This window comes from Salvelinus fontinalis, chromosome 2, assembly GCF_029448725.1.
Source record: "Salvelinus fontinalis isolate EN_2023a chromosome 2, ASM2944872v1, whole genome shotgun sequence".
NCBI lineage: Eukaryota > Metazoa > Chordata > Actinopteri > Salmoniformes > Salmonidae > Salvelinus > Salvelinus fontinalis.
In genome coordinates, this window is record NC_074666.1 from 19,512,918 (window position 1) to 19,538,260 (window position 25,343).

At 41.8% G+C, this 25,343-nt stretch overlaps 2 protein-coding genes across 5 annotated transcripts in view; one reads left to right on the forward strand and one right to left on the reverse strand.

Annotated features, from left to right (window-relative positions):
* LOC129813709 (dematin-like) overlaps positions 1-17,924 on the forward strand; it is a 44,189-nt gene extending 26,265 nt beyond the window's left edge. Inside the window, exons 8-15 of one of the 2 annotated variants that reach the window (XM_055866158.1) lie at positions 1,353-1,456; positions 1,635-1,749; positions 1,831-1,871; positions 1,958-2,003; positions 10,368-10,375; positions 10,636-10,701; positions 10,790-10,870; positions 12,134-17,924. In XM_055866158.1, coding sequence (XP_055722133.1) covers positions 1,353-1,456; positions 1,635-1,749; positions 1,831-1,871; positions 1,958-2,003; positions 10,368-10,375; positions 10,636-10,701; positions 10,790-10,870; positions 12,134-12,247 — 575 coding nt within the window. In that variant the 3' untranslated portion in view covers positions 12,248-17,924. The remainder of the gene's footprint in view (positions 1-1,352; positions 1,457-1,634; positions 1,750-1,830; positions 1,872-1,957; positions 2,004-10,367; positions 10,376-10,635; positions 10,702-10,789; positions 10,871-12,133) is intronic. The other variant, XR_008753187.1, reaches the window with a different exon arrangement.
* An 87-nt stretch (positions 17,925-18,011) lies between these two features.
* Positions 18,012-25,343, reverse strand: part of LOC129813695 (serine/threonine-protein phosphatase 2B catalytic subunit gamma isoform-like) — a 47,415-nt gene continuing 40,083 nt past the window's right edge. Inside the window, exons 13-14 of one of the 3 annotated variants that reach the window (XM_055866123.1) lie at positions 20,334-20,360; positions 18,012-19,808 (exon numbers count right to left, since the gene is read on the reverse strand). In XM_055866123.1, coding sequence (XP_055722098.1) covers positions 19,642-19,808; positions 20,334-20,360 — 194 coding nt within the window. In that variant the 3' untranslated portion in view covers positions 18,012-19,641. The remainder of the gene's footprint in view (positions 19,809-20,333; positions 20,361-25,343) is intronic. The other 2 variants (XM_055866131.1, XM_055866141.1) reach the window with 2 other exon arrangements.

Here is a 25,343-nt window from a genome sequence, read left to right on the forward strand (position 1 = left end):
GCCTTGTAATACGCTCCGGCATGCAATGTACTTTTGTACTACCTGAAAATTGAGAGACACCTTATCATTCCTTCCACAGCCGTTGTGGCAGTGTTGTCGCTTGGTTCCTTGATCTGATCTATAGGCTATTCATCAAAATAGTATTCATAGGCTATTCATCAGTGTAGTAGTAATCTCAGCGACTGTTCAAACAATAAAAATCCACCCCAAAAGGTATTTTGTATACAAGAAATAACCAGTGATTCCAGGCTAGTGTGAAATGGTAGAACTTGTTGTAGCCAGCTAGCTAGCCATGTGCTTTTTTTCTCTGTGACCAAAACATGCTTTTCTATTTTTTGCTGATATCAGAATGAATACACAAGCAACATATCAAACTGCGATAATGTTTTAGGTTACACCGGTATAAATTTGCAAACATTTCTAAATAACAGTTTTTGCTTTGTCATTATGGGGTATTGTGTGTAGATTGATGAGGGGAAAAAACTGTAATACATTTTAGAATAAGGCTGTAATGTAACAAAATGTGGAAAAGGTCAAGGGGTCTGAATACTTTCCGAAGGCACTGTATAAGTATATTTGCCAGGGCATATTTTTTTATTATAAATCTGATTTATTTCACATGAAGCTAGCTAGCATGGTTAAACACTCATTTCACGCTACTTCGAAACTGAAGTTACTTTTTCTTAGCAGATTAAGAGAATTTACGGAGCAGGTTAGTAGAATTAACGTAGCAGGTTAGGAGACTGAGGTTAAGGTTAGGAAAAGGGTTAGGGTTAGCAAAAATGCTCTCCTAACCTGCTACGAAAATTCATTTTTATTGAAGTGGCGTGAAAAGAGTGTCCCAGCTAGCTTGCTGTGTTTTTTTAGCCAGGCTAATCTAGAGGCGGAAAAAACGCACACCTATTTAGGCGAGGTGCTGGCTAGCGGAGTAGAACACTTGAAAAATTAAAGGAGAGCCACACACTCTAGGAGCTCAGATGCAATCATTTAATAACCAAGGTTTCGACAGACAAGCTGTCTTCATCAGGGTATAGCCAGGCTGTCAGCTAGCTACTACTATCAAGGGAAGGCGGCAACACTTCACAAAATGAAATGACAGAAAATAAAAAACTTTGCTATCGCCCCCTTATGAATGGGAGTGGGACTGGTGAGGATATCATGACACCAGAAGATGTCTGCTGTTCCAAAATTCCCACTCCACGCACATGAACGGAGTGAAGCTTGTAGTAAGTAGCCTTAAGCCTCAAATAGCCTTTTTCCTTGACTTGTGCGGACAAGGATAGAAAAACCAAACACACACACGTGATTGGATAGGTAGTGGTAGTGTGTGGTCTGACCTGTTGTTGCCACAGAGATCGAGTGGAGGAAGAGGAAGGAGGAAGAGGAAGAGGGGAAGGATGAGTTTGAAGTCCTGACTGATGACGCCAAGACACGACAGGAGCAGGAGCTCCACAAGGTAACTCTTGACATGGAGTCCTTCTTCGTAATGTATTACATAAGTGCTTTTATAATGCTTATTCAGTATATTCAGTATATTATCATAGGAAGTTTTACCGTCTTCACTAATCAATATTTATCGATTGATGGTGTGTCTGTGTGCATGGGTGTGTTTGTGTGTGTGGCGTGTGTGCCAGATCAAGTCTAACCTGGGCAGGCTGATCCTGAAGGAGGAGAAGGAGGAGCAGGAGAAGGCTCTACTTGACCGCAGGAAGACGCAGTCACTGCCAGACAGAACACACATGCACACAAGTAAGTTACAGTCCATTGTGTGTGTCTGTGTGTGTGTGTGTGCTAGAACCTGATTTTGATTGGTTGCTCTGATGTCTTCAGGTTTCTCCTTGAAGTTGTCCTCCAGCTCAGGTCTGACCAGGGTGAGTGTACAGTGTGTTTGCATGTGTTGCAGTAAGTGTGTATGTGTGTGTGTGCGTGATGATTTATATGTGTTACCTCTGTGCAGATGCAGCCTGCAGAGTTCACTACAGAGGGAAATCAGGGCAAAACAGGTAGGCTACAGGTATCATGTATTACAAAAACAGTTGTAGTAGTGAAGTAGGACCCACACAATCCGTTTCACCAAATTACCCCATAATGTCTATCTCATCTCCACACATGTAATTATTTGTAAGGACCCTCAGTCAAACAGTGAATTCATATGGCAAGACTTGAAAATGTCTAGCAATGATCAACAACCAACTTGACAGAGCATGAAGAATTTTAGAAATGATAATTATTGATTGATTCACAAAATGTGTCATTATGGGGTATTGTGTGTAGATGGGGGAAAACATATATTTAATTCATTTTGAACAAACAAAAACAACAAAATGCACATACAGTGCATTCGGAAAGTATTCAGACCCCTTGACTTTTTCCACATTTTGTTACGTTACAGCCTTATTCTAAAATGTATTAAATAAAATATTTTCCTCATCAATCTACACATAATACTCCATAATGACAAAGTGAAAACAAGTTTTTAGAAAATGTTGATAATTTATGAAAAATATAAAACCTTATGTCTTATTTACGTAAGTATTCAGACCCTTTGCTATGAGACTCGAAATTGAGCTCAGGTGCATCCTGTTTCTATTGGTCATCCTTGATGTTTCTACAACTTGATTGGAGTACACCTGTGGTAAATTCAATTGATTGGACATGATTTGGAAAGTCACACACCTGTCTATATAAGGTCCCACAGTTGAAAGTGCATGTCAGACCAAACCCCAAGCCATGAGGTCGAAGGAATTGTCCGTAGAAATCCGAGACAGGATTGTGTCGAGGCATAGATCTGGGGAAGGGTACCAAAACATTTCTGCAGCATTGAAGCTCCCTAAGAACACAGTGGCCTCCATCATTCTTAAATGGAAGATGTTTGGAACCACCAAGACTTTTCCTAGAGCTGGCCGCTCGGCCAAACTGAGCAATTGGGGGAGAAGGGCCTTGGTCAGGGAGGTAACGAAGAACTCTAATGGTCAATGACAGAGCTCCAGAGTTCCTCTGTGGAGATGGTGGAACCTTCCAGAAGGACAACCATCTCTGCAGCACTCCAACAATCAGGCCTTTATGGTAGAGTAGCCAGACTGAAGCCACTTCTCAGTAAAAGGCACATGACAGCCCGCTTGGAGTTTGCCAAAAGTCACCCAAAAGAAACAAGATTATCTGGTCTGATGAAATCAAGGTTTGAACTCTATGGCCTGAATGCCAAGTGTCACGTCTTTAGGAAACCTGGCACCATCCCTATGGTTAAGCGTGGTGGTGGCAGCATCATGCTGTGGGGATGTTTTTCAGTGGCGGGACTGGGAGACTAGTCAGGATCAATGGAAAGATGAACAGAGCAAAGTACAGAGATATCCTTGATGAAAACCTGCTCCAGAGTGTTCAGGACCTCCGAATGGGGCGACGGTTCACCTTTCAACAGGACCATGACCCTAAGCACACAGCCAAGACAATGCAGGAGTGGCTTCGGGAGTGGCCCAGCCAGAGCCTGGACTTGAACCCGATTGAACATCTCTGGAGAGACCTGAAAATAGCTGTGCAGCGACTCGCCCTATCAAACCTGACAGAGCTTGAGAGGACCTGCAGAGAAGAATGGGAGAAACTCCCCAAATAAAGGTGTGCCAAGCTTGTTGTGTCCTACCCAAGAAGACAATCACTGCCAAAGGTGCTTCAACAAAACACTGAGTAAAGGGTCTGAAAACTTATGTAAACATGTTTGTTTTTTAAAATCCATTTAAGAATAAGGCTGTAACGTAACAATGTGGAAAAAAGAGAAGGTCTGAATACTTACCGAATGCACTGTAGATTTACTATGAAAATGATAATATTTTCACATTTCTAGTTGTATCAAAAGCAGTGATAATTATTGTGTGGCCAGATAGTGTGTGTACAGTATGTACATCTGTGTGTGTATGTGGTGCGGAGGCAGTAGATACTAGGAGATTCTCAATGCTTATGATCAGATCGGTTAGGATTAGGGGTAAGACTTGGGTCAGGCTTGTCTCTGTACTGATGCTCTATATCAAAGCCAGTGAGACTAGGGCCCAGATTCAATCAGATCCAGCATTGACCAGCAACAGCAGACACTCGCATAGCTGATGTTTTGGAGGTGTAACTAAGTTGGAGCTGTCAAAATGTGTCGCGTCATACCCAAGACAACTCGAGGCTGTAATCGCTGAGGTGCTTCAACAAAGTACTGAGTAAAGGGGCGGCAGGTAGCCTAGTGGTTAGAGCATTGGACTAGTAAACGAAAGGTTGCAAGATCAAATCCCCGAGCTGACAAGGTTAACATCTGTCGTTCTGCCCCTGAACAAGGCAGTTAACCCACTGTTCCTAGGCCATCATTGAAAATAAGAATTTGTTCTTAACTGACTTGCCTAGTTAAATAAAGGGGGGAAAAAAGGTTCTGAATACTTACACAAATGTAACTTCTAATTTTTTTGTAATTCTTTTTATGAATGTGAAAAAAATTCTAAACCTATTTTTGCTTGGTCATTATAGGGTATTGTGTGTACAGTCGTGGCCAAAAGTTTTGAGAATGACACAAATTTAAATTTTCCCAAAGTCTGCTGCCTCAGTTTGTATGATGGCAATTTGCATATACTCCAGAATGTTATGAAGAGTGATCAGATGAATTGCAATTAATTGCAAAGTCCCTCTGCCATGCAAATGAACTGAATCCCCCAAAAACATTTCCACTACATTTCAGCCCTGCCACAAAAGGACCAGCTGACATCATGTCAGTGATTCTCTCGTTAACACAGGTGTGAGTGTTGACGAGGACAAGGCTGACGATCACTCTGTCATGCTGATTGAGTTCGAATAACAGACTGGAATCTTCAAAAGGAGGGTGGTGCTTGGAATCATTGTTTTTCCTCTGTCAACCATGGTTACCTGCAAGGAAACACGTGCCGTCATCATTGCTTTGCACAAAAAGGGCTTCACAGGCAAGGATATTGCTGCCAGTAAGATTGCACCTAAATCAACCATTTATCGGATCATCAAGAACTTCAAGGAGAGCGGTTCAATTGTTGTGAAGAAGGCTTCAGGGCGCTCAACAAAGTCCAGCAAGCGCCAGGACCGTCTCCTAAAGTTGATTCAGCTGCGGGATCGGGGCACCACCAGTACAGAGCTTGCTCAGAAATGGCAGGAGGCAGGTGTGAGTGCATCTGCACGCACAGTGAGGCGAAGACTTTTGGAGGATGGCCTGGTGTCAAGAAGAGCAGCAAAGAAGCCACTTCTCTCCAGGAAAAACATCAGGGACAGACTGATATTCTGCAAAAGGTACAGGGATTGGACTGCTGGGGACTAGGGTTAAGTCATTTTCTCTGATGAATCAGGAAAAAAGCTTGTCCGGAGAAGACAAGGTGAGCGCTACCATCAGTCCTGTGTCATGCCAACAGTAAAGCATCCTGAGACCATTCATGTTGGGTTGCTTCTCAGCCAAGGGAGTGGGCTCACTCACAATTTTGCCTAAGAACACAGCCATGAATAAAGAATGGTACCAACACATCCTCCAAGAGCAACTTCTCCCAACCATCTAGGAACAGTTTGGTGACGAACAATGCCTTTTCCAGCATGATGGCGAACCTTGCCATGAGGCAAAAGTGATAACTAAGTGGCTCGGAGAACAAAACATAGATATTTTGGGTCCATGGCCAGGAAACTCCCCAGACCTTAATCCCATTGAGAACTTGTGGTCAATCCTCAAGAGGCGGATGGACAAACAAAAACCCACAAATTCTGACAAACATTGATTATGCAAGAATGGGCTGCCATCAGTCAGGATGTGGCCCAGAAGTTAATTGACAGCATGCCAGGGCGGATTGCAGAGGTCTTGAAAAAGAAGGGTCAACACTGCAAATATTGACACTGCATCAACTTCATGTATTGTCATGTAATTCATGACATGTAATTGCTTTTCATTGCTATGACATGTAATTCATTCATGTAATTGCTACGGACCTATATCTATCCTACCCTGCCTTTCTAAGGTCTTCGAAAGCCAAGTCAACAAACAGATTACTGACCATTTCGAAACCCACCATACCTTCTCCGCTATGCAATCTGGTTTCAGAGCTGGTCATGTGTGCACCTCAGCCACGCTCAAGGTCCTAAACGATATCTTAACCGCCATTGATAAGAAACAATACTGTGCAGCCGTATTCATTGACCTGGCCAAGGGTTTCGACTCTGTCAATCACCACATCCTCATCGGCAGACTCGATAGCCTTGGTTTCTCAAATGATTGCCTCGCCTGGTTCGCCAACTACTTCTCTGATAGAGTTCAGTGTGTCAAATCGGAGGGCCTGTTGTCCGGGCCTCTGGCAGTCTCTATGGTGGTGCCACAGGTTTCAATTCTTGGACCGACTCTCCTCTCTGTATACATCAATGATGTCGCTCTTGCTGCTGGTGAGTCTCTGATCCACCTCTACGCAGACGACACCATTCTGTATACTTCTGGCCCTTCTTTGGACACTGTGTTAACAACCCTCCAGACGAGCTTCAATGCCGTACAATTCTCCTTCCGTAGCCTCCAATTGCTCTTAAATACAAGTAAAACTAAATGCATGCTCTTCAACCGATCGCTGCCTGCACCTGCACTTGCCCGCCCATCCAACATCACTACTCTGGACGGTTCCGACTTACACCTTGCCCAAACCGGCAGCGCGCGTGCGCTATCGTGCATAAATGTATTTTGCCCCCCGACACCAAACGCGATCACGACACGCAGGTTAATATATCAATACAAACTCTGAACCAATGACATTCATTTGGGGACAGGTCGAAAAGCATTAAACATGTATGGTAATTTAGCTAGTTAGCTTGCACTTGCTAGCTAACGTTAATTTGTCCTATTTAGCTAGCTTGCTGTTGCTAGCTAATTTGTCCTGGGATATAAACATGGAATTGTTATTTTACCTGAAATGCACAAGGATCTCTCCTCCGACAATTAATCCAGACATAAAACGGCCAACCGAATCGTTTCTAGTCATCTCTCCTCCTTCCAGGCAATTTTCATTGTTTAAATTATATGGTGATCGCATCTAAACTTTCATTGTATTACCACGACTACCGGCAAAACAGTTTGTCTTTCTATCACCCACGTGGGTATAACCAATGAGGAGATGTCACGTGGGTACCTGGTTCTATAAACCAATGAGGAGATGGGAGAGGCAGGACTTGCAGCGCGATCTGCGTCAGAAATAGGAACGACATCGATTTTACATGCTGACCAGACTGGACACGTCGCGTGCGCGAGTGTCGCAAAATAAATTTAGAAACCCATGTTATTCAATTATTGCACCCACACTGCTTGCGCGCGCCAACGAGCGTCTACGACACCAAGGGCTAAAATAGATGTCGTTCCTATTTCTGACGCAGATCGCGCTGCAAGTCCTGCCTCTCCCATCTCTTCATTGGTTTATAGAAGCAGGTATCCACGTGCCCTTGGTGTCTCAGATGCTTGTTGGCGCGCGCAAGCAGTGTGGGTGCAATAATTGAATAGCATGGCGATGTGTCCGGTCTGGTCAGCATGTTCGAATATGTGGACAACTACAAATACTTAGGTGTCTGGTTAGACTGTAAACTCTCCTTCCAGACTCACATCAAACATCTCCAATCCACAGTAAAATCTAGAATTGGCTTCCTATTTCGCAACAAAGCATCCTTCACTCATGCTGCCAAACATACCCTTGTAAAACTGACCATCCTACCGATCCTCGACTTCGGTGATGTCATTTACAAAATAGCCTCCAATACCATACTCAATAAATTGGATGCAGTCTATCACAGTGCCATCCGTTTTGTCACCAAAGCCCCATATACTACCCACCACTGCGACCTGTACGCTCTCATTGGCTGGCCCTCGCTTCATACTCGTCGCCAAACCCACTGGCTCCAGGTCATCTACAAGACCCTGCTAGGTAAAGTCCCCCCTTATCTCAGCTCGCTGGTCACCATAGCAGCACCCACCTGTAGCACGCGCTCCAGCAGGTATATCTCTCTGGTCACCCCCAAAACCAATTCTTCCTTTGGCTGCCTCTACTTCCAGTTCTCTGCTGCCAATGACTGGAATGAACTACAAAAATCTCTGAAACTGGAAACACTTATCTCCCTGACTAGCTTTAAGCACCAGCTGTCAGAGCAGCTCACCCCATTATTTCTATCTTTATTTTGCACATTCTTCCACTGCAATTCTACCATTCCAGTGTTTTACTTGCTATATTGTATTTACTTCGCCACCATGGCCTTTTTTTGCCTTTACCTCCCTTATCTCACCTCATTTGCTCACATTGTATATAGATTTATTTTTCTACTGTATTATTGGCTGTATGTTTGTTTTACTCCATGTGGTAACTCTGTGTTGTTGTATGTGTCAAACTGCTTTGCTTTATCTTGGCCAGGTCGCAATTGTAAATGAGAACTTGTTCTCAACTTGTCTACCTGGTTAAATAAAGGTGAAATAAAAAATTAAATAAAAATTGTCAATAAAAGCCTTTGACATGCTTGTAATTATACTTCAGTATTCCATGGTAACATCTGACAAAAATATCTAAAGACACTGAGTTAGCAGACTTTGAGAAAATGTATATTTGTGTCATTCTCAAAACTTTTGGCTACGACTGTAGATTGATAAGGGAGGGGACTATTTAATACATTTTAGAATAAGGCTGTAACGTAACAAAATGTGGAAAAAGTCAAGGGTTCTGAATACTTTCTGAATGCACTGCATATATACAGTACCAGTCAAAAGTTTGGACACACCTACTCATTCAAGTGTTTTCTTTATCTTTACTATTTTCTACATTGTAGAATAATAGTGAAGACATCAAAACTATGAAATAACACAAAAGGAATCATGTAGTAACCAAAAAAGTGTTAAACAAATAAAAATATATTTTATTTTTGAGATTCTTCAAAGAAGCCACCCTTTGCCTTGATGACAGCTTTGCACACTCTTGGCATTCTCTCAACCAGCTTCATGAGGAATGCTTTTCCAACAGTCTTGAAGGACTTCCCACATATGCTGAGAGCTTGTTGGCTGCTTTTCTGCGGTCCAACCCATCCCAAACCATCCCAATTGGGTTGAGGTCGGGTGATTGTGGAGGCCAGGTCATCTGATGCAGCACTCCATCACTCTCCTTCTTGGTCAAATAGCCCTTACACAGCCTGGAGGTGTGTTGGGTCATTGTCCTGTTGAAAAACAAATGGTAGACGCAAACTAAACGCAAACTAGATGGAATGGTGTATCGCTGCAGAATGCTATAGTAGCCATGCTGGTTAAGTGTGCCTTGATTTCTAAATAAATCACGACAGTGTCACCAGCAAAGCACTCCCACACCATCACACCACCTCCTCCATTTTTCACGGTGGCAACCACACATGCTGAGATCATCCGTTCACCATTTCCACCTGTCTAATGTCCATTGCTCGTGTTTCTTTGCCCAAGCAAGTCTTCTTTTTATTGATGTCCTTTAGTTGTGATTTATTTGCAGCAATTCGACCATGAAGGCCTGATTCACGCAGTCACCTCTGAACAGTTGATGTTGAGATGTGTCTGTTACTTGAACTCTGTGAAGCATTTATTTGGCGTTAACTCTAATGAACGTATCCTCTGTAGCAGAGGTAACTCTGGGTCTTCCTTTCTTGAGGCGGTCCTCATGAGAGCCAGTTTCATCATAGCGCTTTTTGGTAGAAAATAGTCTAAATAAAGAAAAACCCTAGAATGAGTTGGTGTGCCAACTTTTGACTGGTTCTGTATATACACACAGTGGCCAGTTGCCTCCAGAACAACCAAAATTCTTTGGAGAATGTATTCTACAAGGTGTGGCGTTCAAATTATGCTCAGTTGGTAGCAAGGGACCAAACGTGTGCCAGGAAAACATTCCCCACACCATTACACCACCGCCACCAGCCACCAGCCTGTACTGTTGACACTAAGCAGGATGGGGCCATGGACTCACGTTGCTTACGCCAAATCTTGACTCTGCCATCAGCATGTTTTTCCACTCCTTAATTGTCCAGTGAAGGTGATCGCGTGCCCACTGGAGACGCTTCTTCTTGTTTTTAGCTTATAGGAGTAAAACCTGGTGTGGTCGTCAGCTGCAATAGCCCATCTGTGACAAGGAATGACGAGTTGTGTACTGTGCTGTTATTTGCCCCAATGCCTGTATGCCTGCTTTATATAGCAAGCTACAGCCATGTGACTCACTGTCTGTAGGAGCAAACTATTTTCGTGAACGTGGTGGTGTACCTAATAAACTGGCCACTGAGTGTATATTAAAGTGTATATCTACAGCCTTTTATATGTTGAATATAACTATTTAATTATCTTCTTTTCTCTTGTCTCTCCCTGTTGTGTTGTGCAGCTGAACAGGTAAGGGTGTTCTTATGCCAGGATTTATTCTGATCAGCACCAGATCTGCGTTAATATCTAACTGAGCCGACATCTGCAGCTTTGACATGCGATCTCCACGAAAGCGATAACATTGCCTTTTAAAAAGCTGTGTTGTCTACAAGCGTGGTCAGGTTGAATCCCGGCCTTATTTTCATACCGACTCTTCCCTCTGCTCAAGTCATATCTATCTACCTCCAAAGCATTTTGATAACACAAACGGCATGTGTGTGTGTGTCTAGAATGGAGAGGCACCGCGGGAAAGGATGGACAGAGGAAACTCACTGCCAAGTATGCTGGAACAGAAGGTGAGCACTGGTGAATATGCACCACGCATTCATGCACAGAGGCAAAAATATATATAAAGACCCAGCCAGAACTGTGTTTTCTCCTCAGATCTACCCATATGAAATGCTCATAGTCACCCACAGAGGGCGCTGCAAGCTGCCGCCAGGCGTGGACCGTACCAGACTGGAGGTGTGTGTGCGTGTACATATGATGTCATATGTGTGTTATTACTCAAATGTACAGATGAAGTCGGAAGTTTACATACACTTAGGTTGGAGTCATTAAAACTCGTTTTTCAACCACCATAAATTTCTTGTGAACAAACTATAATTTTGGCAAGTGGGTTTGTCTCCTAGAGATGAACGTACTTTGGTGCAAAAAGTGCAAATCAATCGCCGAACAACAGCAAAGGACCTTGTGAAGATGCTGGAGGAAACCAGTACAAAAGTATCTATATCCACAGTAAAACGAGTCCTATATCGACATAACCTGAAAGGCCACTCAGCAAGGAAGAAGCCACTGCTCCAAAAACGCCATAAAAAAGCCAGACTACGGTTTGCAACTGCACATGGTGACAAAGATCGTACTTTTTGGAGAAATTTCCTCTGGTCTGATGAAACAAAAATAGAACTGTTTGGCCATAATGACCATTGTTATGTTTGGAGGAAAAAGGGGGAGGCTTGCAAGCCGAAGAACACCATCCCAACCGTGAAGCACGGGGGTGGCAGCATCATGTTGTGGGGGTGCTTTGCTGCAGGAGGGACTGGTGCACTACACAAAATAGATGGCATCATGAGGTAGGAAAATTATGTGGATATATTGAAGCAACATCTCAAGACATCAGTCAGGAAGTTAAAGCTTGGTCGCAAATGGGTCTTCCAAATGGACAATGACCCAAGCATACTCCCAAAGTTGTGGCAAAATGGCTTAAGGTCAACAAGTCAAGGTATTGGAGTGGCCATCACAAAGCCTTGACCTCAAATTATGTGGGCAGAACTGAAAAAGTGTGTGCGAGCAAAGAGGCCTACAGACCTGACTCGGTTACACCAGCTCTGTCAGGAGGAATGGGCCAAAGTCACCCAACTTATTGTGGGAAGCTTGTGGAAGGGTACCTGCAACTTTTGACCCAAGTCAAACAATTTAAGGCAAAGATACCAAATACTAATTGAGTGTATGTAAACTTCTGACCCACTGGGAATGTGATGAAAGAAATGAAAGCTGAAATAAATCATTATCTCTACTATTATTCTGACATTTCACATTCTTAAAATAATGTGGTGATCCTAACTGACCTAAGACAGTGAATTTTTACTCGGATAAAATGTCAGGAATTTTGAAAAACTGAGTTTACATGTATTTGGCTAAGGTGTATGTAAACTTCCGACTTCAACTGTATGTGTGTATCTGTGTTAATGTATGTGTGTTACTAAGCGTGTGTGTCTTTCTCCTCAGAGACACCTGTCTCCTGAGGACTTTGAGCATCTGTTCGGAATGCCCATCGCCGAGTTTGACCGTCTGTCACTATGGAAACGAAATCATTTGAAAAAGAATGTTCAACTTTTCTAGCAGAAAGTGACCTTATCCATCACAGGAAACAGGAACCGCTCCACTGCCTAACGAAGAATACCCCACAACACCAAACTATCACACCCTAACTAACCATATATATGTCACATCCTAACTACTCCTATATCACTGTAGCCATATTCTACCTGTATGTTCCGTTATATCCTCTAGGGCTCTATTCAATCAGATCCGCTTTTGCCGACATCTGCATAGCGGTTGTTTTGGCGGTGTCAGAGGTAGAACTGCACTAGAGCTGTCAAATCCACAAGCACCTCCTGGCATTCTACCTAAAGCGGACATTACCATTGGTTGCACAGAGTTGCATTAAGAGAAATCCCATGTAGCCTTGTTTACAAGTTGGAAGACTGGAATGTGAGATGTAATCTATACCTACATTTGGTTGATAGAAAACATCATCATTTAGTTTAGTGATTTTCAATTTGAGCGTCATTATTTCTATATGGCCTACATTCTGAACTTCTAACGCGAGTGGGATGGGTGCGGCTGCGTGACAATGATCAAGAGCAGCTGATCATGTTTTAACATCTCCAACTTAGTTACACCTCCAAAACATCAGCTATGCGAGTGTCTGCTGTCGCTGGTTAATGCTGGATCTGATTGAATCTGGGCCCTAGTCTCACTGGCTTTGATATAGAGCATCAGTACAGAGACAAGCCTGACCCAAGTCTTACCCCTAATCCTAACCGATCTGATCATAAGCATTGAGAATCTCCTAGTATCTACTGCCTCCGCACCACATACACACACACAGATGTACATACTGTACACACACTATCTGGCCACACAATAATTATCACTGCTTTTAATACAACTAGAAATGGGAAAATATTATTAGTAAATCTACAGTGCATTCGGTAAGTATTCAGACCTTCTCTTTTTTCCACATTGTTACGTTACAGCCTTATTCTTAAATGGATTTTAAAAAACAAACATCATGTTTACATAAGTTTTCAGACCCTTTACTCAGTGTTTTGTTGAAGCACCTTTGGCAGTGATTGTCTTCTTGGGTAGGACACAACAAGCTTGGCACACCTTTATTTGGGGAGTTTCTCCCATTCTTCTCTGCAGGTCCTCTCAAGCTCTGTCAGGTTGAATGGGGGGTGTCGCTGCACAGCTATTTTCAGGTCTCTCCAGAGATGTTCAATCGGGTTCAAATCCAGGCTCTGGCTGGGCCACTCAAGGACATTCAGAGACTTGTCCCGAAGCCACTCCTGCATTGTCTTGGCTGTGTGCTTAGGGTCCTGTTGGAAGGTGGACCTTCGCCCCAGTCTGAGGCTCTGAGCACTCTGGAGCAAGTTTTCATCAAGGATCTCTCTGTACTTTGCTCTGTTCATCTTTCTCTTGATCTTGACTAGTCTCCCAGTTCCTCCCGCTGAAAAACACCCCCACAGCATGATGCTGCCACCACCATGCTTCACTGTAGGGATGGTATTGGCCAGGAGAGGAGTAGTTCCTGGTTTCCTTCAGACGTGTTACTTGGCATTGAGGCCAAATAATTGGTTTCATCAGACCAGAGAATCTTGTTTCTTATGGTCAGAGTCCTTTAGGTGCCTTTTGGCAAACTCCAAGTGGGCTGTCATGTTGCTTTTACTTAGGAGTGGCTTCCGTCTGGCCACTCTACCATAAAGGCCTGATTGGTGGAGTGCTGCAGAGATGGTTGTCCTTTTGGAAGATTCTCCCATTCCCACAAAGGAACTCTGGAGCTCTATCAGAGTGACCATCGAGTTCTTGGTCACCTCCCTGACCAAGGCCATTTCCTCTGATTGCTCAGTTTTTCCCGGACGGCCAGCTCTAGGAAGAGTCGTGGTGGTTCCAAACTTTTTCCATTTAAGAATGATGGAGGCCACTGTGTTTAATGCTGGAGATATGTTTTGGTACTCTTCCCCAGATCTGTACCTCGACACAATCCTGTCTCGGCGCTCTACGGACAATTCCTTCAACCTCATGGCTTGGTTTTTGCTCTGATATGCACTGTCAACTGTGGGACCTTATATAGACAGGTGTGTTCCTTTCCAAATCATGTCCAATCAATTGAATTTACCACAGGTGAACTCCAATAAAGTTGTAGAAACATCTCAAGTATAATCAATGGAAACAGGTTGCACCTAAGCTCAATTTTGGGTCTCATAGCAAATGGTCTGAATACTTGTGTAAATAAGGTGTTTGTATTTTTAATAAATTGGCAACATTTCTAAAAACCTGTTTTTGCTTTGTCGTTATGGGGTATTGTGTGTAGATTGAGGGAAAAACCTTTATTTTTTTGAATAAGTGTAAAGGTTGTCGTAGTCGTTCTCCTCCTCAGACGAGGAGGAGCATGGATCGGACCAAGATGCGGAGTAGTAGGTATTCATGTTTTAATGGCAAACCAACAAACACTACAAATTAACAAAACAACAAACGTGACTAACCTGCAACAGTCCTATGTGGCACAAACACTGACACAGGAACAAACACCCACAAAACACCAGTGAAACCCTGGCTGCCTTAGTATGACTCTCAATCAGAGACAAACGATACACACCTGTCTCTGATTGAGAATCATACCAGGCCGAACACAAAAACCCAACATAGAAATAGAAAACATAGACTGCACACCCAAAACTCACGCCCTGACCAATAAACACATACAAAACAAGAGAAAACAGGTCAGGAACGTGACAATAAGGCTGTAAAGTAACAAAATGTGGAGAAAGTAGAGTGGTCTGAATACTTTCCGAAAGCACTGTATGTTCAAACTTCACATTATCACTGTAATTTGTTTTTACATGATTGATCGACCATGGTTCATGTTTTATAGAAATGTTGTTGTGTATTAGTACAGCTTTTTATTCACGTTAATATATTTCCTGGTGTGAACCCATGACTGAGGTTGACAAATATGATTATTGTTATTGTATTCATTTGAAAAGTATTCTCTCTTAGTCCTTCAAAACAGAACAGCGCTATTGTTTTATTTTCATGGTTCTTCTCAAATCAGAAACAGGCTCTAAGATCGTAGAAAAGGTTCTGAGACCAGTAGGACATTCCTGGCGTCAAGAACACCAGAAATGATTAACATTCCAAATCCCACCCAGAACAAGACCCGTAATCCATAGTGTATATGCTGAACCAGCACAAAGTCTAGGGGAGGGTCTGGGTGGGCATCTGACCACGGTGGTGGCTCAGGCTCTGGGCGAGGTCCCCACCCCACCATAGTCACTCCCCGCTTCCGTATCCCCCTCCAAATGACCACCCTCCAGCTAAACCCACCTAAATGAAGGGGCAGCATCGGGATAAGGGGCGGCAGCTCCGGGATAAGGGGCGGCAGCTCCTGGCTGAGGGACTCCGGCAGGTCCTGGCTGAGGGACTCCGGCAGGTCCTGGCTGAGGGACTCCGGCAGGTCCTGGCTGAGGGACTCCGGCAGGTCCTGGCTGAGGGACTCCGGCAGGTCCTGGCTGAGGGACTCCGGCAGGTCCTGGCTGAGGGACTCCGGCAGGTCCTGGCTGAGGGACTCCGGCAGGTCCTGGCTGAGGGACTCCGGCTGGTCCTGGCTGGACGGCTCCGGCTGGTCCTGGCTGGACGGCTCCGGCTGGTCCTGGCTGGACGGCTCTGGCTGGTCCTGGCTGGACGGCTCTGGCTGGTCCTGGCTGGACGGCTCTGGCTGGTCCTGGCTGGACGGCTCTGGCTGGTCCTGGCTGGACGGCTCTGGCTGGTCCTGGCTGGACGGCTCTGGCTGGTCCTGGCTGGACGGCTCTGGCTGGTCCTGGCTGGACGGCACTGGCTGGTCCTGGCTGGACGGCTCTGAAGGCTCGGGACAGACGGGCAGCGCTGGGCAGGCAGACAGTTCAGACCACGCTGGGCAGGCAGGCAGTTCAGACAGCGCTGGGAAGGCAGACAGTACGGGCAGCGCTGAGCAGGCAAGCAGCGCAGGCTGCGTTGGGCAGACGGCCGACTCCGACCTGTTGAGGCGCACAGTAGGCCTGGTGCGTGGTGCCGGAACTGGAGGCACTGGGCTGGAGACATGCACCACAGGGAGAGTGCGTGGAGGAGGAACAGGGCTCTGGAAACGCACTGGAAGCCTGGTGCGTGGAGTAGGCACTGGTGGTACTGAGCTGGGGTGGGAAGGTGGCACCGGATATACCGGACCGTGAAGGAGGACACGCGCTCTTGAGCACCAAGCCTCCCCAACCTTACCAGGTTGAATGGTCCCCGTAGCCCTGCCAGTGCGGCGAGGTGGAATAACCCGCACTGGGCTATGCAGGCGAACCGGGGACACCACCTGTAAGGCTGGTGCCATGTACGCCGGCCCAAGGAGACGTACTGGAGGCCAGATACGTTGGGCCGGCTTCATGACATCCGGCTCGATGCCCAACCTAGCCCTCCCAGTGCGGCAAGGTGGAATAGCCCGCACTGGGCTAAGCACGCGTACTGGGGACACCGTGCGCTTTACCGCATAACACGGGGTCTGACCAGTACGATGCCCTCCCACTCCACGGTAAGCCCGGGGAGTTGGCTCAGGTAACCAACCCGGCTTCGCCACACTCCCCTTTAGCCCCCCCCCCCCCCCCAAATTTTTGGGTGAGCCTCTCGGGCTTCCAGCCGCTCTGCCTTGCTTTAGCCTCATAAAACCTCCTCTCCGCTTTCGCTGCCTCCAGCTCCGCTTTGGGGCGGCGACACTCCACTGGCTCTGCCCAGGGTCCTTTACCGTCCAGGATCTCCTCCCATGTCCATTCCTCTTTTCCCCATTGCTGTTGTTCCTGCCTTCCTTCTCCACTCCGCTTGATCCTGTTTTGGTGGGTGTTTCTGTAAAGGTTGTTGTAGTCGTTCTCCTCCTCAGACGAGGAGGAGCATGGATCGGACCAAGATGCGGAGTAGTAGGTATTCATGTTTTAATGGCAAACCAACAAACACTACAAATTAACAAAACAACAAACGTGACTAACCTGCAACAGTCCTATGTGGCACAAACACTGACACAGGAACAAACACCCACAAAATACCAGTGAAACCCTGGCTGCCTTAGTATGACTCTCAATCAGAGACAAACGATACACACCTGTCTCTGATTGAGAATCATACCAGGCCGAACACAAAAACCCAACATAGAAATAGAAAACATAGACTGCCCACCCAAAACTCACGCCCTGACCAATAAACACATACAAAACAAGAGAAAACAGGTCAGGAACGTGACAATAAGGCTGTAAAGTAACAAAATGTGGAGAAAGTAGAGTGGTCTGAATACTTTCCGAAAGCACTGTATGTTCAAACTTCACATTATCACTGTAATTTGTTTTTACATGATTGATCGACCATGGTTCATGTTTTATAGAAATGTTGTTGTGTATTAGTACAGCTTTTTATTCACGTTAATATATTTCCTGGTGTGAACCCATGACTGAGGTTGACAAATATGATTATTGTTATTGTATTCATTTGAAAAGTATTCTCTCTTAGTCCTTCAAAACAGAACAGCGCTATTGTTTTATTTTCATGGTTCTTCTCAAATCAGAAACAGGCTCTAAGATCGTAGAAAAGGTTCTGAGACCAGTAGGACATTCCTGGCGTCAAGAACACCAGAAATGATTAACATTCCAAATCCCACCCAGAACAAGACCCGTAATCCATAGTGTATATGCTGAATTTGGAAAATGAATAAAATAAGTGTTGTATTTTATTTGTTTTAATTACATTTTGCATACTACAACAAATCTAGCTGTATAGAAAACACTGTCCTTTGTCATTCAACAAATTCTACAAGGTGTTTCTTTTCATTTTTTTATTGAATGGATACAGCTACATAAATCAGAGGCCTCGCAGTACAAATACTTGACAAAAAAAAGTTTTGAAATTCAGCTATTAAGAAAAACCTTGATTAAACGATCTCTGTACATTCTGTGAGATATGTTGAGGAGCTGGAACAGAAGTCAGAAACAAGACGAGACCCGATCGCCGCTCACATACGCGTCAACCCCATTCTCTATTGACCCTCAATACCTCCACCCCCATCCACCATCAATACCTCCACCCCTTAATACCGCCACCCATGCAAACACACACACTCCAAACAGCCTTCCCTTAGTCATCATCCAACTACCACCATCTTCCACACACTCTCAAACACACACACCATCTAGCTTCTACTTCCCCACTGGTAACAGACTGATGTCTTCAGAGAGAGAAAACAAATCTCTCCCATCCCTCTCCCTCCCACATCCCTCGCTGATCTAGGTATGATGCCTAATTCTATTTTTCGTAAAAACAAAAACAGTCAATCACATTGAGAGACGGGAACATTTATAATGTACATATAATATAAATGTCAATACTCTTGTCACACTGTCGTTGGCATTAGAAAGGATGGATTTAATGCAATTGTGGTTCAAACGGATTTCTCGTTTTTTATTCAAGTGCTCTTGCTTGCTCTTTTTGGGTGGGACACAGACACAGCGAAGGTACTTTATATATCTTAGGCACCATAGCCTAGGTACTTTATATACCTTAGGCACCATAGCCTAGGTACATTATATACTATATCTTAGGCACCATAGCATAGGTACTTTATATATTAGATAACATTACTAAGATATAAAGTACATAGGCAAAGACCTTTATATGAGTTGCAGCGTAGGTCTTCCTTTGCCAAGCACACAAACAGGTAATAGGTAAAAAGGTGGTCTGACTATTATCCCAATTATCAACTCAAAATTACAAAATGGATTTGCCTTTTATTTAATACGGCAGTGATGCCCCAGCCTACGGACAGTCAATAAAGAAATGTACATTGTAGATTGAATCGTCATGTATCATTTATAGAAATGTACAATGTAGATTTAATCATGTGTCATTTGTTCAGATCCACTGTTAAACTCCAATGACATTAGATTCATTCTAGATGATGAAATAAATAAACATGATGCTAGGACTGATTCTCTGGAGGCCAAGTAACAAAGACCCATCCTACTGCCCCTCAGAGAGGGAGAGAGAAAGGGAGAAGAGGCACAAGACCGGAGAGCAGAGGGAGGGAGAAGAGGAGAGCAGGAAAAGAGGGGGACACGGAGGGAGTAGGATAGGGACGGAGGGGTACGGAGAGGGAGGGAGAGCGGGAGGGAGGGATACAGAGGGAGGGAGAGCGGGAGGGAGGGATACGGAGAGCAGGAGGGATACGGAGAGCAGGAGGGATACAGAGGGAGAGCGGGAGAGCGGGAGGGAGGGATACGGAGGGAGGGAGGGATACGGAGAGCGGGAGGGAGGGAGGGATACGGAGAGCGGGAGGGAGGGAGGGATACGGAGAGCGGGAGGGAGGGATACGGAGAGCGGGAGGGAGGGAGGGATACGGAAGGAGGGAGGGATACGGAGAGCGGGAGGGATACAGAGGTAGGTAGGCCAGATGCCTAGGCCGGTGTGTTGGTCCCGTTCTTGTTAGGTGGGCCACTGGCTGGGAGGTTGTTGGGAGGGGGAGGAGCATCTTGGCGAGGGGGCATCCGCTCATTGACCCTGTCCAGACCTCGGGCCTCCTCGAAGGACTGGATCTTATGCTGCGGGTTGAACCCTTGGATGGCTGGAGAGAGATGTAGAGTTTAGCATCAGTGCAGGAATACAGCACAATACAGGTGGTTTGGTCTGATGCTTAGTAAGGGAGGTATGGAGGTGAAGAGGAAGATTTAGGATCTAATCTACAGTCTAGTAGGTACTAGGTAGTGGTTGGTAGGGGTAATAGAAGTATAGTCTAATAGGGTCATGTTTAGTCTAATATATAAAGTGTAATCTGACATTGTAGACTTGAGCGTTTTGGTTGTTAGAAGGTTTTGGTAGTTAGAGGTAAGACACTTACTTCAAAAACATCAAGGCAGCATGGGCAAACAAACAACAGAGAGAAGGAGATTGAGACCAGGTGGAGGAGAGAGAGAGAGGGAGTGGAGCGAAGTCTCAGACTATTTGGTAAATGGCATAAATAGTCTGATGCTTTAATACCTCATGGTATGGCCACAAAACTCCTCTTAACTTAGTAATATGTATATAAACAACAATAATACACTCAAACTTTGGGGAGGGAGGAGAGAGAGATGAGAAATGACTTGCGTACCTCGTGCCTCTTCTGCCTGTACGGTAGCTGTGTAAGCGTGAGTAGTAGAGCCATGCAAAAACATACAGAGAGAGAGTTAACATTACCAACAGACCCAGATCAGTGAGTTAAACATCTATAGTCAGTGAGTTGTCAATTTATTCAGTGTTAAACATCTATAGTCAGTGAGTTGTCATCAATTTATTCAGAATGTTAAACATCTATAGTCAGTGAGATATCAATTTATTCAGAATGTTAAACATCTATAGTCAGTGAGTTGTCATCAATTTATTCAGTGTTAAACATCTACAGTCAGTGAGATATCAATTTATTCAGTGTTAAACATCTATAGTCAGTGAGTTGTCATCAATTTATTCAGTGTTAAACATCTACAGTCAGTGAGATATCAATTTATTCAGTGTTAAACATCTATAGTCAGTGAGTTGTCATCAATTTATTCAGTGTTAAACATCTACAGTCAGTGAGATATCAATTTATTCAGTGTTAAACATCTATAGTCAGTGAGTTGTCATCAATTTATTCAGTGTTAAACATCTATAGTCAGTGAGTTGTCATCAATTTATTCAGTGTTAAACATCTATAGTCAGTGAGATATCAATTTATTCAGTGTTAAACATCTATAGTCAGTGAGTTGTCATCAATTTATTCAGAATGTTAAACATCTATAGTCAGTGAGATATCAATTTATTCAGAATGTTAAACATCTATAGTCAGTGAGATATCAATTTATTCAGAATGTTAAACATCTATAGTCAGTGAGTTGTCATCAATTTATTCAGAACGTTAAACATCTATAGTCAGTGAGTTGTCATCAATTTATTCAGAATGTTAAACATCTATAGTCAGTGAGATATCAATTTATTCAGAACGTTAAACATCTATAGTCAGTGAGTTGTCATCAATTTATTCAGTGTTAAACATCTACAGTCAGTGAGATATCAATTTATTCAGTGTTAAACATCTATAGTCAGTGAGTTGTCATCAATTTATTCAGTGTTAAACATCTACAGTCAGTGAGATATCAATTTATTCAGTGTTAAACATCTATAGTCAGTGAGTTGTCATCAATTTATTCAGTGTTAAACATCTATAGTCAGTGAGTTGTCATCAATTTATTCAGTGTTAAACATCTATAGTCAGTGAGATATCAATTTATTCAGTGTTAAACATCTATAGTCAGTGAGTTGTCATCAATTTATTCAGAATGTTAAACATCTATAGTCAGTGAGATATCAATTTATTCAGAATGTTAAACATCTATAGTCAGTGAGATATCAATTTATTCAGAATGTTAAACATCTATAGTCAGTGAGTTGTCATCAATTTATTCAGAACGTTAAACATCTATAGTCAGTGAGTTGTCATCAATTTATTCAGAATGTTAAACATCTATAGTCAGTGAGATATCAATTTATTCAGAACGTTAAACATCTATAGTCAGTGAGTTGTCATCAATTTATTCAGAACGTTAAACATCTATAGTCAGTGAGTTGTCATCAATTTATTCAGTGTTAAACATCTACAGTCAGTGAGATATCAATTTATTCAGTGTTAAACATCTATAGTCAGTGAGTTGTCATCAATTTATTCAGTGTTAAACATCTACAGTCAGTGAGATATCAATTTATTCAGTGTTAAACATCTATAGTCAGTGAGTTGTCATCAATTTATTCAGTGTTAAACATCTATAGTCAGTGAGTTGTCATCAATTTATTCAGTGTTAAACATCTATAGTCAGTGAGATATCAATTTATTCAGTGTTAAACATCTATAGTCAGTGAGTTGTCATCAATTTATTCAGAATGTTAAACATCTATAGTCAGTGAGATATCAATTTATTCAGAATGTTAAACATCTATAGTCAGTGAGATATCAATTTATTCAGAATGTTAAACATCTATAGTCAGTGAGTTGTCATCAATTTATTCAGAACGTTAAACATCTATAGTCAGTGAGTTGTCATCAATTTATTCAGAATGTTAAACATCTATAGTCAGTGAGATATCAATTTATTCAGAACGTTAAACATCTATAGTCAGTGAGTTGTCATCAATTTATTCAGAACGTTAAACATCTATAGTCAGTGAGTTGTCATCAATTTATTCAGAATGTTAAACATCTATAGTCAGTGAGTTATCAATGTATTCAGAATGTTAAACATCTATAGTCAGTGAGTTGTCATCAATTTATTCAGAACGTTAAACATCTATAGTCAGTGAGTTGTCATCAATTTATTCAGAATGTTAAACATCTATAGTCAGTGAGTTGTCATCAATTTATTCAGAATGTTAAACATCTATAGTCAGTGAGATATCAATTTATTCAGAATGTTAAACATCTATAGTCAGTGAGATATCAATTTATTCAGAATGTTAAACATCTATAGTCAGTGAGTTGTCATCAATTTATTCAGAATGTTAAACATCTATAGTCAGTGAGTTATCAATTTATTCAGAATGTTAAACATCTATAGTCAGTGAGTTGTCATCAATTTATTCAGAATGTTAAACATCTATAGTCAGTGAGTTATCAATTTATTCAGAATGTTAAACATCTATAGTCAGTGAGTTGTCATCAATTTATTCAGTGTTAAACATCTATAGTCAGTGAGTTGTCATCAATTTATTCAGAATGTTAAACATCTATAGTCAGTGAGTTGTCATCAATTTATTCAGAATGTTAAACATCTATAGTCAGTGAGTTGTCATCAATTTATTCAGAATGTTAAACATCTATAGTCAGTGAGTTGTCATCAATTTATTCAGGATGTTAAACATCTATAGTCAGTGAGTTATCAATTTATTCAGAATGTTAAACATCTATAGTCAGTGAGTTGTCATCAATTTATTCAGTGTTAAACATCTATAGTCAGTGAGTTGTCATCAATTTATTCAGAATGTTAAACATCTATAGTCAGTGAGTTGTCATCAATTTATTCAGAATGTTAAACATCTATAGTCAGTGAGTTGTCAATTTATTCAGAATGTTAAACATCTATAGTCAGTGAGTTGTCATCAATTTATTCAGTGTTAAACATCTATAGTCAGTGAGATATCAATTTATTCAGAATGTTAAACATCTATAGTCAGTGAGATATCAATTTATTCAGAATGTTAAACATCTATAGTCAGTGAGTTGTCATCAATTTATTCAGAATGTTAAACATCTATAGTCAGTGAGTTATCAATTTATTCAGAATGTTAAACATCTATAGTCAGTGAGTTGTCATCAATTTATTCAGAATGTTAAACATCTATAGTCAGTGAGTTATCAATTTATTCAGAATGTTAAACATCTATAGTCAGTGAGTTGTCATCAATTTATTCAGTGTTAAACATCTATAGTCAGTGAGTTGTCATCAATTTATTCAGAATGTTAAACATCTATAGTCAGTGAGTTGTCATCAATTTATTCAGAATGTTAAACATCTATAGTCAGTGAGTTGTCAATTTATTCAGAATGTTAAACATCTATAGTCAGTGAGTTGTCATCAATTTATTCAGTGTTAAACATCTATAGTCAGTGAGATATCAATTTATTCAGAATGTTAAACATCTATAGTCAGTGAGATATCAATTTATTCAGTGTTAAACATCTATAGTCAGTGAGACATCAATTTATTCAGTGTTAAACATCTATAGTCAGTGAGATATCAATGTATTCAGTGTTAAACATCTATAGTCAGTGAGATATCAATTTATTCAGAACGTTAAACATCTATAGTCAGTGAGATATCAATTTATTCAGTGTTAAATATCTGTAGTCAGTGAGATATCAATTTATTCAGTGTTAAACGTCTTTAGTCAGTGAGTTGTCATCAATTTATTCAGTGTTAAACATCTATAGTCAGTGAGTTGCCATCAATTTATTCAGAACGTTAAACATCTATAGTCAGTGATTTGTCATCAATTTATTCAGAATGTTAAACATCTATAGTCAGTGAGATATCAATTTATTCAGAATGTTAAACATCTATAGTCAGTGAGTTGTCATCAATTTATTCTGTGTTAAACATCTATAGTCAGTGAGTTGTCATCAATTTATTCAGTGTTAAACATCTATAGTCAGTGAGTTGTCATCAATTTATTCAGAATGATAAACATCTATAGTCAGTGAGTTGTCATCAATTTATTCAGAACGTTGAACATCTATAGTCAGTGAGTTGTCATCAATTTATTCAGTGTTAAACATCTACAGTCGGTGAGTTGTCATCAATTTATTCAGAACATTAAACATCTATAGTCAGTGAGTTGTCATCAATTTATTCAGTGTGAAACATATATAGTCAGTGAGTTGTCATCAATTTATTCAGTGTTAAACATCTATAGTCAGTGAGATATCAATTTATTCAGAACGTTAAACATCTATAGTCAGTGAGATATCAATTTATTCAGTGTTAAATATCTGTAGTCAGTGAGATATCAATTTATTCAGTGTTAAACGTCTTTAGTCAGTGAGTTGTCATCAATTTATTCAGTGTTAAACATCTATAGTCAGTGAGTTGCCATCAATTTATTCAGAACGTTAAACATCTATAGTCAGTGATTTGTCATCAATTTATTCAGAATGTTAAACATCTATAGTCAGTGAGATATCAATTTATTCAGAATGTTAAACATCTATAGTCAGTGAGTTGTCATCAATTTATTCTGTGTTAAACATCTATAGTCAGTGAGTTGTCATCAATTTATTCAGTGTTAAACATCTATAGTCAGTGAGTTGTCATCAATTTATTCAGAATGATAAACATCTATAGTCAGTGAGTTGTCATCAATTTATTCAGAACGTTGAACATCTATAGTCAGTGAGTTGTCATCATTTTATTCAGTGTTAAACATCTACAGTCGGTGAGTTGTCATCAATTTATTCAGAACATTAAACATCTATAGTCAGTGAGTTGTCATCAATTTATTCAGTGTGAAACATATATAGTCAGTGAGTTGTCATCAATTTATTCAGTGTTAAACATCTATAGTCAGTGAGATTTCAATTTATTCAGTGTTAAACATC